Genomic DNA, 18,535 nt, shown 5'->3' with positions numbered 1-18,535 from the left:
CTAGATGACAGATATCTTGATATTCTTTTTGCTATATAAAAGGATTTTTTTAAAGCTACTCTTGCAGACCTCTTAATGCACCTCATGGCAAGAACAGTACACTTCATAAATTTAGCATAGAGCTCACAGACTTTAGAATGGTTCAAAGTCTACAGCTACGGTGACCAGATGAGAGGAAGAAAATATCGGGACACATGGGGGGGTCGCCGGTGGAGGAAAATAAAAAAAAGCGGAGTATTGTAAATCTGACACATACACCTATAGTACAAGTTCTAGACTCATTCAGCATAAGAGTACCCATAAAATATCCAAAAGAGCCTTTAACGTTTTCAAATGTCTGCCATTACTAAGACTTTCAGATAGCAACTGTTCAGTGCCTACCCAAAATATAGTAAACATGACTAGATTGTGTAACACAGTCCTTAAAATCAACGCAACACAGGACAAATTGTAAGTGCCAAAGTATGAATAAACTAGTTTATTAATGAGTTATTGGCTTTTTCATGTCCCTTCTAGTGCTGAAAATTAATATAAATCTATAACTTCAAGGCACACATTTCTTCCCTCCTATCAGTTATAATTTTTTGTTTAACAGTGGTGAAACTGCAACAAAATCTACTCTAACATGTAAACAAAGGAAACATACAACTTACTGTGGTGCTACACGCCTCCAATAGCGGTCAATTCCATTTTTAAAGTACAGCACAGCTAACCACCTTACATTTACATCCAGAGTATGATTTGTAAAGATATTCTGTAAAGAAAAAAAAGTTAAAATATTATTTAGTTCTTGGTCTAGTCCACAAGTCTCCCAAAGTTAAGACTTCACCTTTCTTCCAATCATCATAATGAGTGATAAATTTTCCCTCATGTCATCTTTAATGTACATACACAGCATATGAGACCTGTGTTTGTAAGATCTCATCCAGAAGAACCTTCAATACAGTAAATTGATTGAACTCCATTTAGTAACATCATGGGAAAATAATAGGCTATGGCTAGCTGGATTTGAATTGTTGTTATTCCTTGGAATCTAGATAAGTCAAACCTGAAGATTAGACCTCTAAGTGATGCCTCTGAGAATGCAACAACCTTCCCAGACCATCTTATCTTGCCATCCAACATTCAGAGCATGGTGAGGGAGGTAGTATAAGAACCTAGATAGATCAACTGATTTAAACAACAAAAATTGGCATTTTTGATTCATCAACCTCTAAGTATTTTTGTTTTGACTGGAGAAATTAAACAAATGGATCCAGAAAAGTAATATGTATTGTTGGTGAGAAGAACATGGAAGGCATTTGTATAAATCTGTGTGAGTGTGTGTTTTATATATATATATAGCTATCCGCAGGTTTAGTGGTTATTGTATTGCTGACAAACAACTGACATGGGTTAAACCCTGCAGGAACACAAAACAATAGTTGTAGACAGAATTCAATTGCCTGCTGTTTGGTTGCACAATACCTAGTCTCCTTGTCCGACCAATCCCAGCCCTTGCACACCCAAGTGCCTCATCTGATCCCAGTCTCTCCCCAACAGCATTTACTGGCTCCCAGTCTCTGCATCCCAGTTTCCCTCCTCAGCTTCCAGACCCAGTCTCTCCCAACCCCAACTCCCAGTCTCCCCCTCACTACTCCTCAGCCAGTCTACAGTCCCAATCTCCCTGCCCGATTCCTCCTTTCAATCTACTCTTCTGCACACACCCTTCTGCAAGTCCAGCTCTTGTCCTCTCTGAAAATCAGCTTCCTCCCACATATGCTGCCTGGGCCAAGCAAGCAGGTGGTCACTGACAATATAGAAGAGATCACAGCAGACCAGAACTGCAATTGCAAGTAAAGTTCTGCTCAGCCTGGAACATGCCCAGCCTGGTCATAATCTTTTGGAATTTAGCAGCTAAAATCAAAGAAGTCTCCAGTGAGTACGTGCTAAGTGTGATATTTAAAAGGTTTAAAACATGAACAAATTTGAGTAGATTTTCATAGGGAAATCAAAAGCCATATCCCTGACAAAGCCCACCTCCCTTACCAAATTTCAAAACCCTACCCTAAAGCATGGAGGCACTAGGGCTTTTCAAATTAAGTTCTGGTAACTTCTATTATGAGCAGGACAACATATCTTTTCCTTAGCCTTGTTCTCGGAAATGCCTGCAACATTTTAGCTGAAGTTTTCCAGAAAAATTCATCCAGAAACAGAATGCAGCATGGAAAATTTCAGCCCAAATGGTAAAGTCTGGCAAAGTTATAATCAAACGAAAACAGAGTATTATAATGGAAAGTGTTGGTCAACCTTAACAAGTGATACCAGCCCCACCTATAATACATGTTCCTTTCATTTTTAATCTATACATAATTGGAACCTCTAACTTTGATTCAGACAATGGCCTTCCTCCCATAATAAGGCAGAAAGAACCATTGCCTACTATACAGTAACTGTGGTTCTTCAAGATGTTGTTAGTGTGTTGTTAGTTATATATGAGCCTCATGCATGAGAGACTGGATTCTTTTAAACAGCAGTGCCCACTGAGGCCTTCTGTCCACAGTGTGCCCTGTGCCGCCTCATGCTCCCTGCGAGGACATAAAGGACAGAGTGTCTGTGACCTTTCCCTCAGTTCTCCCATAATTCGGAGTCTATAGTAGCCAAGACTCTGAAAAAAGGATAGAAGGTGGACACACTGGTCAATATTTTCCATGCCGTATTAAAAGAGGGCAATAAAGAGCTCATTCAAATTGGAAGGGTTCACAAATCCCTTGTCTTCAGGCCCCCAGCAGGCTCCAGATCAAGAGATGTAACTGTCTGTCTACATTATTAACAAGACAAGGATAAAATACTGAGGGAGAGATCTGAACCATTGATGATTGTTAATCAGCTGATACAAATTTTCCCAGATCCCTTACAAAGTGAAGAGTGACCAGGTGACCACAATTCTTAGACAGAACTACATAAGATACAAATGGGGGTTCCCATTTGGACAGTCATTTAAATGGAAGGATAGATCCAAAAGAAGGTAAACAGGTACTTATAGACATGGGAATAGGTGAATCAGATCAAGAATAATCTGAATGGGATCAAAGGCATTGGTCCTAGAAGTCAAAAAGAAATCACTGGGAATCAATCAGATCAAGAGTCAGGGCAGCTCAAAGATGCATCACCAATACAACAGGATAGACATGAGAGCGGAAGAAATAGTCCAGATGTAGAAGAACAAGATTAGTATATGGTCTAATCATAGAATGTAGGGCTGGGGGGACCCCAAAAAGTCATCAATGCCAGACCCCAGCGCTGAGGCAGGACCAAGTAAAAACCTACACCATCCTGGACAAGTGTTTGTCCAACCTGTTCTTAAAAATCACCAATGATGGGAATTCCACAACTTCCCTTGGAAGCCTATTCCAGAGCCTAAATACACTTTTCCTGGTATCTAACCTAAATCTCCCTTGCTGCAGATTAAACCCATTACTTCTTGTCAGACCTTAGGTGGTGAACAATTGATCACCGTACTCTTTGTAACAGCCCTTAACATATTTGAAGACACATCAGGTCCTCAAGATTAAACACGCTCAGTTTTTTAAATCTTTTCTCACAGGTCAGGTTTCTTAAAACTTTTATCATTTTTGTTACTCTCCTTTGGACTCTCTCCAATTTTTTGGCATCTTTCCTAAAGTGTGGTACCCAGAATTAGACACAGTACTCCAGCTGAGGCCTCACCAATGCCAAACACAGCAGAACAATTACCTCCTGTGTCTTATATACAACACTCTTGTTAATACACTCCAGAATATTATCCTTTTTCACAACTGCATCACATTACTAACTCATATTGAGTTTGTGATCTACTATAACCCCCAGATCCTTTTCAGCAGTACTACCAACTCACTAGTTATTCCCCATTTTATAGTTGTACATTTGATTTCTCCTTCCTAAGTGAAGTACTCTGCACTTGCCTTTATTGAACTGCATCTTGTTGTTTTCAGACCAATTTTCCAATACAATAAATAATGAATATTATATCCATGTGGTTATGATAAAGGGATATAGCAAAATGGAAGCTGTGCTATACAGCATCCAGGATATTTTACTCTATATGGACACAGTATACTGAATGGATATAACATTATAGTTAATTTAATGTTGTGATTTATATTCTAAATAAGGTTAATAACAAAGTAGCAGAGACCCAGATCTCTCCTACTGAAATAAGTTTGACTTTAGAGTTAAACACAAATGTCCCAAAATTTATATTAATTGAAGAAGGTTTATGGTGGAAAATTTTAAGAATAAGAGAATTAAAAGATGGTGTAGTCATCTCATAATACCCAATGTTATGCATATATGTCCCCCCGCAGGTATTTTTTACACCACAGAAAATAGATTCAGCTGGAGAGGTGCTGCAATTACACCTTTTTCCCCACCAGGGGCTGCTGTGGCACCAGAACAGAAGGTAGTCGGCTCTCGCACTGGAGCAGCCAGCCGCACAGAGGCAGGGAGCAGAGTCTGTGTTCCTCACAGTGCCCTACCGTGGGGCCAGGTGAGGAAGCACGGGATATGGGGCGGACGGACAGAGTGGGGCACATGGGGCTGCTGGGGGCAGGGGGTAACAGACTGGGGTTCAGAAGAGCTAGTGGGGGGGATAGACTGGGGTGGGGGCACAGGAGCTAGTGGAGTGACAGCATTGAGCCAGAGCAGAATGGTATTGGGGGTGCAGGGACACATGGGGACAGGGGGAGGAAAGAGGCTGAGTGGGGGTCCAGGGCCACATGGGGATGGGGGAAAGGAGGGTAAAGAGACACATGGGGATGGGACTGCAGGGATGGCTTAGTGGGGGTGCAGGGACACATAGGGACAGGGGAGAAGGGGTGCAGGCTCACAAGGAGACAGGAGCAGATGTTTTTGACTGAATGGGAGTGACTAGGGGGTCAGACAGGGTCTGTATGGGGGCAGCTCCCCAACTCCCTAACAATCTCCCTCCCGCCCCAGAAAAAAAGAAAAATTGTTCCATACTTCTCCCACCCATATCCAACAACCCTCCAAATTCACTCCTTCCCAACAATTACTTCCCTCTCACTCAGCTCCTCCATTAGCCCAGACTCCCCCAAGCCTTTGCACTGCTTCTGAACTGTGCGGGAAATAGGTTTCTGTATTGTAGTTCAAATGAATTATTACTCAAAGTTTTGTACTAATATGCTAGTAAGGAATCTATTTGTCAAAAAAGATTTCCTGAATCTTTTTTGTTGTCTGTATTGTTACAGACATATTTGTTGACAGATATTTTGAAATAAATTACCAAAATAATTGAAACTGGTGTGATTATAATGTGTTAAAAAGATATGCAGAATTTTACAGAATTTTAAAATACTGTGTGCAGAATTTTTAATTTTTTTTGGCACAGAACTCACTCAGGAGTAGACTGTATACATAAGACATTCGGGAGGAAGAGTCTGAAGCTACACTTCCAGGTCTCAGAATCCATTCTCACCATGAAGAGGGAAGTACAGAGGACAATACTAGGCAGCAGACATGTGGGAAAATGTAGCAATGGAGGGAAGAGCAACCCAAATACTTAAACACATACAGTGTTTAAGATACTTTTTTGCCACAGCTATAAGTGATTTTCTAAATCATTCTAACACCACAAAAACTTCATTAAAATACTCCTGGGGGAATTCTGTGCTACTGCGTGTGTGCATAATTAACGAGACCTGCATATATTTATTTTTTTGCGCAGAAAAAAAGCTTCTGCCGAAATGTTATTGCAGTTCCACCTTTTACCCACCAGACAGCGCTGTGGCGACAGAAAAAAGCAGCAGCTCCCCACCAGCAAGGAAAGAGAAAGAGCCTGCCTTCTTCGCAGCAGGCCAGGTCAGGAGACGGGGCTATGGGGAGACAGACAATGTGGGGTGCTGGGGGAGGGGGGGAAGGGGTCAGACAGGAGCTCATAAGGGCTAGTGAGAGAGGACAGACTGGGGCAAAGGCTGAATGGGAGTGGAGACACAGGGCCACAGGGGATAAGGAGGTGCAGGGACACATAGGACCAGGAGAGCGGTTGGGTGGGGGCACAGAGACACCTGGGGTCAGGGACACATAGGGACAGGGGAGAGTCTGGGTGGGGGCACAGAGACACATGGGGATGAGGAAGGGGGTACAAAGCCACATGGGGATGGGGCGAGTGAGTGTCTGAGTGGGGGTGGAGGGACACATGTGGCCAGGGCATGCAAGGACACATGGGAGTGCAGGAAAAACACAGGGACAGGGCAGATGTGCCTGACTGAATGGGAGAGGCTAGGGGTCAGCCAGGGTCTGAATGGGGGAAGCTCTCTAACAACCCTCCCTGCCCCTCCAACAAACCCGTTCCATACTTTTCCCACTCATACCAACAACCCTCCAAGTTCACATCCAGGCTCTTTTGGAGCAATTTTCTTCCCTCTCCCTCAGCTCCTCTGTTACCGATGACTCCTCCAAGCCTTTGCACGAATTCTGAGGGGTGGGGGAAATATGGTTCTGTATTACAGTTTACATGAATTATTACTGAGAGTTCTGTATTATACCTAGTAAGGAATCTATTTGTCAAAAAACATTTCTTTAATCTTTTTTGTTGTCTGTATTGTTACATACTTGCTGACAGGTATTTTGAAATAAATGACCAAAAATAATTGAAACTGGTGTGACTATATTGTACTATTTTGACAAATAAAATATGCAGAATTTTTAATTTTTTGGCACAGAATTCCCCCAGAAATAATTAAAAGATTAACTTTAAAGAGAGCGGTTGGAGAATTAAACAATATCAACTTTATGCCAGGAGACAAGAGAGATACATGGACATTTTTAAGAAGTTTCTGATTTTGCAATACACAAAAATATGTCAGATCCCTAACCAAAGAAGTGCTATATGCTCTGGCTGCATTACTGTCAAATGAAACAGTTATTTTATCATTACTGATCTTTTTCACCAAAGGAAAAATAATCTGTTGAAAATGTGCCTTACCATTAATGGGTCCAATGTGCTGTGTAGAGAGATAACACTCCCCACCCCCTTAAGTTTATAAGCTTTATTTAATAGAAAACATTCAATGAAAACAAAATTGTAAAAAAGAGATCATCATAGTTTAAAATGACTATTATTGAAACATTTTAATTAAATATTCTTGTCTTATAGGATAAAAACAGGGCTAGCTCAACTTCTGTTTTTCCATACACAGGGGATGAAAAACTATAGAAATGGACCAATTTCTGTCACAAGGGTGTGAGGCGTGGGGAATTGTTGAATGTAAGTATCACCTTCCTCACCCTCAATTCCAACCAGATTTCCACAAGTTTAGGGCTCTGCAGTTTCAAGGAGTGTGGCTAGATAAGAGAGGCAGAGCCAGAAGACTACTATTCTGCACTTATTATCTTACTTATTCCCCTTCAAATCTGCAGAGATTTCCTCATGTAATATAGTGCTGACCCTCTCTAAGACCTTCCACAAATTGATCCCCTTATAACTGTGTGTGGGGGGGAAGAAGAGAGTTTGGGACTGCTGTCATAATGGTTCCTGAAGAACCTTACTGCCATTTTGGGAGAGGAGAAGTGGAGACACTGGGAGTAATGCAGAGATTTCTGGGCCACCAAGCAAACATTCCAGCTCTCCTCAAATATAACAAGATCTGTGGGAAAGCCCTGCAGATATCATGACAGCAACTGGTTTGAAGGACTGTGCTCACCCAGCACTCCAAAAGAGGCAAACCCCACACACCCCTCATGGGACAATTCCAAGGAAATTGCAAGATGAAATTTACTTTCCCCATCCTCCTCCTTTCCATGCAGATGTTGTGATTTGGCCCACAGTCATATTTTACTACAATAGTCTGACATATGGCAATTGATTTGCTTCCTGTTTTTAATGAGTATTTTTATGCAGACATTTAATTTAGTCATACTACATCAACTTCTAAAAAAGCAAATGTGGAAGTTTAGAGTACTACATCCCCCTCTCTTTGTGATTAAGATATGAATAACTAAAGCAAAAGACAAGTACCTAGCCACTGAAGACTTAACTACATTAAAAAATTGACTTATCACAGACGACATGTTACTAACAACAAGCACTCCTGAACCAGTTGAAAATGGTTTATTTACTACAACTGATAGGAGAAAACCATTCTCTGAACTATTACAGAAGCAAGATTGAGACTTATTTCCTACAAGTATAAATAAGTGCAAGTGATCAAGTAAATGTCCTGCCCACCTCTTCAAAACTTAGTCAGGTGACAAGTAACAGGAAAAGGCTGAATGGTAGAAAATTATATATATCTATCTATATATATAGATAGATAGATAGATAGATAGATATAGTGAAACATGTAATGAATAGCACTTTTCACTCCAGCTTACCAACAAGACTGAATAAAAGCCCGGCTGTATCTCCCACTGCTTCAACTGCTCCTCAGCTGGTTTCAGCACAGCAGTATCTTGACTGGTGGCTTGGGTCAAGACCTGCAGCACAACAGTGCTGGCACTATTGAGATCCATGAAAATCTGATAAGAATATTTAAAAAGGAAAAACATTAATGTACAGATTAATGAAAGATGCTGAACACTGCACTCCCAATCCAGCAAATCACCTAAGCACACATTTGATTTTAATCACCTTATAGGATCGAGCTCTTACAAAAAAAAGTACATACTTTTCTATGGCACGCAACACGATAGTATTTAAGCACTTGAATATATAAATGAATTTATCCTCACGCCATCTATGCAAGGCAGAGTATTGCTCCCCGTTTTACAGATGGAAAGCCAAGTCATAGGGCAATTAAGTGACTTGCTCAAGGAAACCTGGGGCACCATGACAGAACCCAAATTTCTTGAGTCCCAATTTAGTGCCTTATCCACAGAACTATTTTCTCTCTCTAATGCCAATTTTTCCACATTAGTAGCATGCAGCCCATCCTCTCCTAAAATGCTAAGAGAAAACTAGAAGTGAGTAATTGTTAAGATACCAGAAAGTTTAGCAGCTTTCAACTTTCAGTGGTGAATTTGCCTATTGACAAAAGAACAATATAAACATTCAGATTGTGATAAACTATATCCTTAACTTATCCTTTTTTTCCTGGAATGGTACAAGTATTAGGAAGAAAGCAATAAACAGTATTAGCCTGGTAGCACAGAGGATACAACCTTGGACATAAATTAGCCAAAGTTCTTCCAGTGTCTTCTTTTGTATGACAGCGCTTCTGAGAGCATATAGGCTTCATAAGTTTCAGTAGGAGAACAAGCCCACAATCTATGGTTGCAAGTTTTCTCCATATCCAGTGCCTTACAAAAGGTCAGGGTTTCTTGGGCCTGGTCTACACTATGACTTTAATTCGGATTTAGCAGCGTTAAATCGAATTAACCCTGCACCCGTCCACACATCGAAGCCATTTATTTCAAAATAAAGGGCTCTTAAAATCGATTTCTGCACTCCACCCCGATGAACGGAGTAGCGCCAAAATCGGTATTGTCATTTTGAATTAGGGTTAGTGTGGCCGCAATTCGATGGTATTGGCCTCCGGGAGCTATCCCACAGTGCACCATTGTGATCGCTCTGGACAGATTTTTAAACGGCCAAATGCACATTCTACCACCATTCTGCACTTGCTCAGCCTGTAGTTGAACAGCTCCTGACTCCTGTCCAGGCTGCCTGTGTATGGCTTCATGAGCCATGGCATTAAGGGGTAGGCTGGGTCCCCAAGAATAACTATTGGCATTTCAACATCCCCAACGGTTATTTTCTGGTCCGGGAAGTAAGTCCCTTGCTGCAGTCGTTTAAACAGATTAGTGTTCCTGAAGACGCGAGCATCATGAACCCTTCCCGGCCAGCCCACGTTGATGTTGGTGAAACGTCCCTTGTGATCCACAAGTGCTTGCAGCACCATTGAAAAGTACCCCTTGCGGTTTATGTACTGGGTACCCTGGTGCTCCGGTGCCAAGATAGGGATATGGGTTCCATCTATCTCCCCACCACAGTTAGGGAATCCCATTGCAGCAAAGCCATCCACTATGACCTGCACATTTCCCAGAGTCACTACCTTTCATAGTAGCACCTCAGTGATTGCTTTGGCTACTTGCATCACAGCAGCCCCCAAAGTAGATTTGCCCACTCCAAATTGATTCCCGACTGACCGGTAGCTGTCTGGCGTTGCAAGCTTCCACAGGGCTATCGCCACTCGCTTCTCAACTGTGAGGGCTGCTCTCATCTTGGTATTCTGGCGTTTCAGGGCAGGGGACAACAAGTCACAAAGTTCCATGAAAGTGCCCTTACGCAGGCGAAAGTTTCACAGCCACTGGGAATCGTCCCACATCTGCAACACTATGCGGTCCACCAGTCTGTGCTTGTTTCCCTGGCCCAGAATCGGCATTCCACGGATAGAACCTGCCCCATTAACAACATGATCTCCAAAGCTCCGGGGCCCGCGGTTTGAGAGAATTCTGTGTCCATGTCCATGTCCTCATCATGCTTGTCGCTGCGCTGCCGTCGCCTCCTCGCCTCGTTTTTCTGGTCCTGGCTCAGCATAAACTGCACGAGAACGTGCGAGTTGTTTACAATGTTCATGACTGCTGTCTTGAGCTGAGCGGGCTCCATGCTTGCCATGGTATGGAGTCTGCAGTGTTCACCCAGGAAAAAAGGCGCGAAATGGTAGTCTGCCGTTGCTTTCATGGAGAGAGGGGTGAGGCTGTACCCAGAACCACCTGCGACAATGTTTTTTGCTCCATCAGGCACTGGGATCTCAACCCAGAATTCCAATGGGCGGGGGAGACTGCGGGAACTATGGGATAGCTATGGGATAACTACCCACAGTGCAACGCTCCGGAAATCGACGCTAGCCCCGGTACATGGACGCACACCGCAGAATTAATGTGCTTAGTGTGGCCGCATACATTCGACTTTATACAATCTGTTTCCAAAATTCGAATTATATAAATTCGGATTAATCCCGTAGTGTAGACATAGTAGACATTGCTTTGGAGGCGTTTTTTTATTAGTTACCTTTCTGCAAAGCGCAACAGGCTCAGAACAGTACTGTAAGTAGCTTCAACTTTCGCAACACGCAGAGCACAACCTGGGATGATAGGAAAGTGTCAGATGAGTGAAAATTAAATATTAGCTCTTTTGTCTATTCTGAATAAAATGTTGCTTTGTTAAAAGTAACTGATCAATTTCCAATAGTTAATTTACACAATCTCATACATTTAAGCATGTTATACCTGTTTAAATGACTGTAGAGCTTCAAAATTAGAGACAAAAGACATTCCTAGAAAATTCTAGATTTGCACTCATTAGGCATCCATGTTAATGCACATAAACCTAATTCATCTGAACAGGGAATGTTAATTACTTACTTTTCCACAAAACATAAATTTGTTCTTATGTTTCTTTCCCTTTTAAATGTGAATTTATAATGACCTTGCTGTCCGTTTAACAAAAAATGAACATAAAAGAAGCAAATGTTACATTAACTACTCATGGGAGAATTCTGCAGCAAAAAATTAAAAATTCTGCACACGATATAAAATTCTGCATATTTTATTTGTCAAAATAACGCAATATAATAACTCTGGTTTCAATTACTTAAATAATTTATTTAAACTACAATACAATGGATGGAGAATGGGAGTGGGAAGCATTGGAGGAACTCCCCGAACATCCTTGCCTAACAGTAATGCAACTAGGTTTGACCCTTTATTTCTAATTATTAGTCAACAAATATATGCAGCCAAATGCTCAGTATTACATCACAGACAACTGAAGAGCAAGTGAGGGCTTGGGAATCAAACTCACAATTTAAATTGGCTACTGACCATCTCCAGAAAGGTCAGTAGCAAACAGTTCCTGGAGCACATTCTGATAGGAATTTTTTTCAGCCCAAAAATTTAGACCAGTTCTGTAAAGCACCATAAGTATTTATAAGGCCATACTGTCCTTTACATCTCTCTGGCAATGTAAAAGAGCCTTAAAACTTTTACACCTGTTTTACACTCCTGGGGGAATTCACAAAGAGAATGGGAACAATTCACTAAGCAGGCAGGCTGCTACATTTTGCTCTGAGGGGACAGTGCCTGTCCCACGCCGACCTCCTCAGAAACATCCCAAAGCCCTGCCCCTCTACACCGAGCATGCTGCAATAGAGAGCGAGAGGGACAGAGTCTCTCTCTCTGACACAGTGGAAGGAGGGAAAAAACTTTTTTGAATTATAGGAAAATTATAATAAAACCATAAAAATTGGCAGAGGCAAGTGTAGTAGCAAATTATTTTTTAACTTTTTAAAAACTGACTAGATTTCAAATTTAAGATTTCCTTTTAAAAACTAACCTATCTTTAAGAAGAATTGAGCCTTTAAAAGTTGGACAATTTCACTAGTTTAGAATATGAATTAATTAATATAATCTGTTAACTAAAATTCTAATTGTACAAATAAATCAGGTACAGCTACAGTACCGGCGAGGAAATTGCTATAAAGAAATAAATCAAAGGATTACTTCAGCAAAAGCATGTAAATCTAGCATTGCCTGGATCCTAAAGAACCCAGTATAACAACTCACTCATAGCCAGAAATCTCAATTTGTGATAAAATAGTATGTTATATTGCCACCAAGTGGTAACAATTAATTCAATCTCTTTCCAAGCCTGTAAAGTTATCTACTTTGTAGCCTAAATCTAACATTTAAACGGTGTTGCTATTTTATATTTAGGCTTGGCAGAATTAGATTTTCTTTTCAATTTTGACAATTAACTATTTTTATTTTTATGGTTGTAAGAAGTTATGGGGTGGTGTAGGGTTAGGGTAGCACAGACAGTGGGGCTGCAGGAGTTTCCCAGTATTGACAACAGGGCTGCAGGCGGCTTACCACGTGGTGAAGGGGTCCCAGGCACCCTGCCATAAGGTGTGGGGGAGGTTACAGTCCTGGCTCAGCAGAACAGAAACCCCCAATTATGGCTGCAAGGATGAGGACAAGCACCTGAGCATGGGGTAGGCCACCCTGATGCTGAACAATTCCTGCTGAACAAGTGGAGTCATGACAGCAGAGCTGCACAGCTCCAGGGCCAGTGAGACCTGATACCTACAGGCGCAAGGAAAGCTGCAGTACTGATGAGGCAGGGCAGAGGCCTTTGGCCAGGACTGCCAGGAGGAAGATGAGCCACCAGATGCAGGGGGAGACCACCCTATTGCAGAATAGCTCTTGCCCAGGGTCAAAGCCATTCAGCAGCATGGTGGACTCCCCTCTGGCTAGGGTCTCATCCTCCTCCAGGTCATAGCTGGGAGGGACCACAGCCTTCCCCACTCCTTGTGCATGCAGGAATCAGAGTCATCAGCCCTGTGACAACACAGGAATCTCTCTGCAGCTCAGCATCATGGCCCCGCTCACTAACTCCCAGGATAGCAGGGCTGCAGAGGACTTTCTTTGCTACCACAGGGCCAATGACATCCAATCCCTGCAGGCGCAAGTGTAGGTGAGGGCAGGGAGGCTGCTGTTACCAACAGATTTTTTTCATCCCTTTCACTATCTCAGCTGAAATTGATGTTTACCAACATCTATCAATTTAAACTGATTCCTGCCAAGCCTATTTTTATTTAAAATCAAGTCACACCTATCTGAATTATTTCCTTGTCTCACTTCAGAAACAGGAATGGAGCATGCCAAACATTCTGCAGCAGATCTTTCTGCTCTGGAATTTAATACTGTTGCAACAATTCTTCCCAGCATTTGTACACACATAGATAAAGAGCTTACCAAAAGCCAGAACGTTGTGCAATATGTAGCTTTGTTGTATCATTTTATGCAAAAGAAAATGTCATTGATTAAGAAAACATGTATAATGTCAGCACCCAGAATATGTTCAAGAAACAGCAATGACAACAGCACTTCTTTTAAGAGAAATGGAGGCAGATGGTGTTTGCATCGAAAGAATTCATTTTTCCAAAAGACCATCTGAAAAGGCACATCATCGAAAACAAAGACTTTTCCAGAATGTCAGATTATACTTTCCCGTAAATACACTTGGTAATAAAAGAGAAAAGCAGAATGCACAGAACTATTGTTTAATAGAAGATTACTTATGAACTATTCCATGATGCATCAGCGAGTTCAAATGTATGAGTTATAATTTCTTAAGAATGCAGGCTATAGTTTTGCTAACTACACTGCTCTACAGCCAAAATGCTTCTGAAATAAATGTAGTCAAACTTTACTAATTCTGGGTCACTGAGAACAAAAATGATGCTTAAAATTGTTGATTGGCTCTAGTTTTCAAGATATGGTATTGGGTCAGCATATATGACCCTTGACTTGGGAATGGCGGAGGATAAGTGAGTTATAAAGGGAAGGGAGCTCAATTTAAACCAGAAGTGACTAAAATACATCTTTGACTGGATCTATGAATAAATCTATGACTGGGTTTGGACAGTACTTGCCTTTTAGGCAAAACAATGAAGGATGCAATCTGAAGCTGGTATTACATGATATGAATTGCATCATGTTATTCCTAGAAGTCATGGATGATGCAATCATAACGAAGCTTACATCACTCTGCTGAACAAATTGCCCTATATCAGCTCTAGAAATCATACAGTGTCGTGCTCTCTTATTTGTCAGTGTTTGATTTTGCAAAGGGACACATTTCTGTTTAGCCAAAGTGCGCAGAGATGCCTCGTACTTCTGTGAACAGTGCAGATAACTTCTGCTATGTTTGTGGTGAAGTGACTTTTGCATCACAAAAGCGCAGTATAACCACTATGGTTAAGAAAGCCTATCACCTTTATTTTGGCTGCAAAATTGGAGATAAGGACAAGAGGTGGGCCCCACACATATGCTGCAACACTTATGCAACAAATCTTCGCCAGTGGTTGAACAGGAAAAGGAAATCTATGCCTTTTGCAGTGCCAACGATTTGGAGAGAGCCAACAGATCATACCAGCAATTGTTACTTCTGCATGGTGCCTCCAGTTGGGAAAGGTGTGTCAAAGAAGAAAAAGTGGACTGTGCATTATCCAAACATTCCATCAGCTGTATGCCCAGTACCCCACGGTGAAGGACTGCCGGTTCCTGATGCACCAGAATCCTTCTCACTTGAGTCAGATGAGGAAGAGGATGACACTTCTGGTCCTGAACCATCAATGTCACAGGACCCACATTTTCTCCCATCCTCCTCCTCTAAACCACACCTCATAACACAAGGTGAACTGAATGACCTTGTCAGGGATTTGGAACTACCCAAGAGTAAGGCAGAGCTGTTGGGCTCCAGACTACAGCAGTGGAATCTCCTGGCAGGTGATGTTAGGGTTTCCATGTTCCGTGACCGTCAAAAGGATCTTGTCCCATTCTTCTTCATGGAAGGTGATCTTGTAGCTTGCAACAACATCGATGGTGTGATGGCGGCCCTCAACATCGTTCACGATCCAGATGAGTGGAGACTGTTCATTGATTCATCAAAGACGAGTCTTAAAGCTGTTTTACTGCATAATGGCAATGTTTTGCCATCAATTCCAGTTGGTCATGCAGTCTATATGAAGGAAACCTATGACAACATGAAACAACTTTTGAGGTGCATAAACTATGACCAACATCAGTGGCAGCTTTGGGGAGATTTGAAGGTTGTTGCTCTCTTGCTTGGTCTGCAGACTGGATACACAAAGTACTGCTGTTTTCTCTGCGAATGGGATAGTCGTGCAAGAGATTCCCACTACATCAAGAAAGATTGGCCACTCCGACAGTCATTGGAGCCTGGGAGGAAAAGTGTTCAGCATCCACCACTTGTTGAATCAAGGAAGATTTTGTTACCACTCTTACACATCAAGCTGGGTCTGATGAAGAACTTTGTCAAGGCCATTGACAAAACACAAGCAGCTTTCAAGTACCTCCATGGAAAATTTCCAAGGTTAAGTGAAGCTAAGATAAAGGAAGGTGTCTTTGTTGGTCCTCAGATTCGTCAACTTCTTCGAGATGATGCATTTGACTATGCACTGAGTGGCAAGGAAAAGACGGCATGGAAAGCCTTCCAGTTAGTGGCAATAAATTTTCTCAGCAACAACAAGGCAGACAACTACAGGTTGTTGGTGGAAAACCTCCTCAAGGCATACAAAAGCCTTGGTTGCAATGTGTCACTAAAGACACATTTTTTGCACTCTCATCTAGATTTTTTTCCACCGAACTGCGGAGCAGTGAGCGAGGAGCATGGCGAGCGATTTCACCAGGACATTGCAACAATGGAGAAATGCTATCAGGGCAAATGGAGCCCATCAATGCTTGCAGACTATTGCTGGACAGTGACAAGAGATGCTCAATTTAATGAATACAAGAGACAAGCCAAGAAGCGCCAAGTAGACACTGAATAGGACTAAACTATGTACATAATAGTTTTTTGCCTTTTGTTTCATAATAAATGTTATTTATATAACCCTTTTGCTGATTTTTAAAGTGTTACATAAACAGGACAGGTGAAATATTATCATGTAAAGCAACCATAAACACATGAAAAGACCTAGGTTTACAATTTATGATTAAAACTTTACTATCTACACAATATACATAGACATAAAATGTAAAAACTTAAATATCTTAGAAACAGTAACCAGTTGTTTTAATTGTCATATTTGAATTCAGCATATCAAAATACATAATAAATAGCACATTTTATCTCTGAAGCAGACGACTTCTCAAAAATTGTAGACCAGTGTTATTTTACCATTATCCCTTTTACAAGCTCTCATTTTTAGAATGATCCAAACGCTATCCAGATACTAGATGGGCACAGTAACACTTCTATTATTAAGGGGAGTTAAGTTTCACACTTAAAGCTAGAATTCAAGCTCTTTGTTTTGTAACGCAACACTGTGTATGTTCTCTGAGCTTAGAGTACAGAATCTGAGAGCACATCATGAATTTTCTAGAGATTTTTTAGCAAAATCTGTTACTCAGTTTGTGAATTAAAATTTATTAAAAATGGGCCCTTTAAGAATTTTCTCTCTATTGTGTGATCTGTCTCTGTAGCCCTCACATTTTCCATATAATTAAGACTTATCAGTCAACTTTGAATGTATATTTGAGGAAGTTAAATTTACTTAATTACATTCTATTAACTGTCTTTTCCTACCTTTCCTAATATAGTCACAGTCTTCCCTTACTCAAAATGGCTACTATTTCCCATAACTTACAATACAACTAGAAATATCCCTGCCCTCAGTAAATTTCTTCACTGTATGAATTAAACCAATTATTAAAAAAAGAAAGAAAGAAAGGAATACGGAAAAACAGGAATTCTATCATGTGCAGCCTTAAGGACCCCTTCTGGATCTTCCTCTTTGTGGATCGCCTTTCAAGTAGGAATCAACAAACTCTTTAGGAGTGGGTTAAGGAACTATTTAATAAACATCAGAAAAGTGCTGGAAATCAGGACTCCTAGGTTCTTCTCCCAGTTCTAGGATGGAGTGTGTCTACTGGTTAAGAGTAGTGATTAGATGTAGTCAAGCACAAATATTTGTCAGATTCTTTCAGAGAGGCAGTGGGGCAAAGTGTATTTCAATCACATTATGGAATGAGATTCTTCCTATTTGTTGTTACAAAGAAAAAATGCTGCAAAAAAGTGAATTGTTTTGAAATAGTCCTTTCTAGGAGGCTGGGATCGAATGTGACAGGACCAGTCAGGCCAGTTTGTGACTTGAGTTTTCACTGCACAAGGGGCTGGGAACCCCTCTTGGGCTGACATTCCTGCAAGGGTTGGGAATCTGTCTGTATCTCCCCCAGCCATCTGCCTGTGTATTTCTGCCTGCTCAGTTGCCCATAGAGACAAGCGGTCAAGTACTTGTAGCTGGCTTGAGTTCTGGGGGCTGTATTTGGAACGGGAGCCCCCTGAAGGTGGCAGTGGCTGGAAAGGGATCTAGTCATTTCTGCCTAATGCAGAATCCTATTGCATTTGCTCAGGTCTCTTGGAATCTGACTGTTTAACATCCCCTCCTGCCCCTCACCTGCTGGCTAGCACTGTAGTTCTAATGCAGAGTATGTGTGCCAAAGATGCAGTGCAGACATCTCCTAGGATCTGAGGCAGCTGCTGGAGACAGATCGCAGTTTTGGGTTTTTAATGGCATCCTCTCAAAATGCACAAGTCCTCTGCAAAGCTTGGGCTGGATTCTGCTCTTACTCTGGTCTATGTATCATAGACAGGTCTATGATACATTACATATCGGGGTTCCATTTCCAGCTCTGCTAGAAAGGATCATGTACTACCTCCATTACTCTTACTTGTAAAATGGGGTGCCTGATACTTTAATACATAACCTTATTTCTGTGGCTAACAGGCAGTCAACCTACATTTCTTTACAGTGGACTGCACTTCCACTTGTATCCTCCAGACTGGAACATGCAGTCTCCTCAAAGGACATCACTAATGGTACACCTCTACCTCGATATAACGTGACCCGATATAACACAAATTTGGATATAACGCGGTAAAGCAGCGCTCGGGCAGGGGGGAGGAGGGAGCTGCACACTCTGGCGGATCAAAGCAAGTTCGATAGAA

At 41.6% G+C, this 18,535-nt stretch overlaps 1 protein-coding gene across 5 annotated transcripts in view; it reads right to left on the bottom strand.

The window, feature by feature from the left end:
- Positions 1-18,535, bottom strand: part of IPO11 (importin 11) — a 253,163-nt gene that overhangs the window by 228,907 nt on the left and 5,721 nt on the right. For all 5 annotated transcript variants that reach the window (XM_034773322.1, XM_034773326.1, XM_034773323.1 and 2 more), the window contains exons 3-4: positions 8,374-8,517; positions 654-754 (exon numbers count right to left, since the gene is read on the bottom strand). In XM_034773322.1, the coding sequence (XP_034629213.1) occupies positions 654-754; positions 8,374-8,511 (239 nt within the window). In that variant the 5' untranslated portion in view covers positions 8,512-8,517. The remainder of the gene's footprint in view (positions 1-653; positions 755-8,373; positions 8,518-18,535) is intronic.

This window comes from Trachemys scripta, chromosome 6 (genome assembly GCF_013100865.1).
Source record: "Trachemys scripta elegans isolate TJP31775 chromosome 6, CAS_Tse_1.0, whole genome shotgun sequence".
NCBI classification, from domain to species: Eukaryota; Metazoa; Chordata; order Testudines; family Emydidae; genus Trachemys; species Trachemys scripta.
The sequence above is the reverse complement of the archived record's forward strand: the minus strand, read 5'-3'. Positions and strand labels throughout refer to the sequence as shown.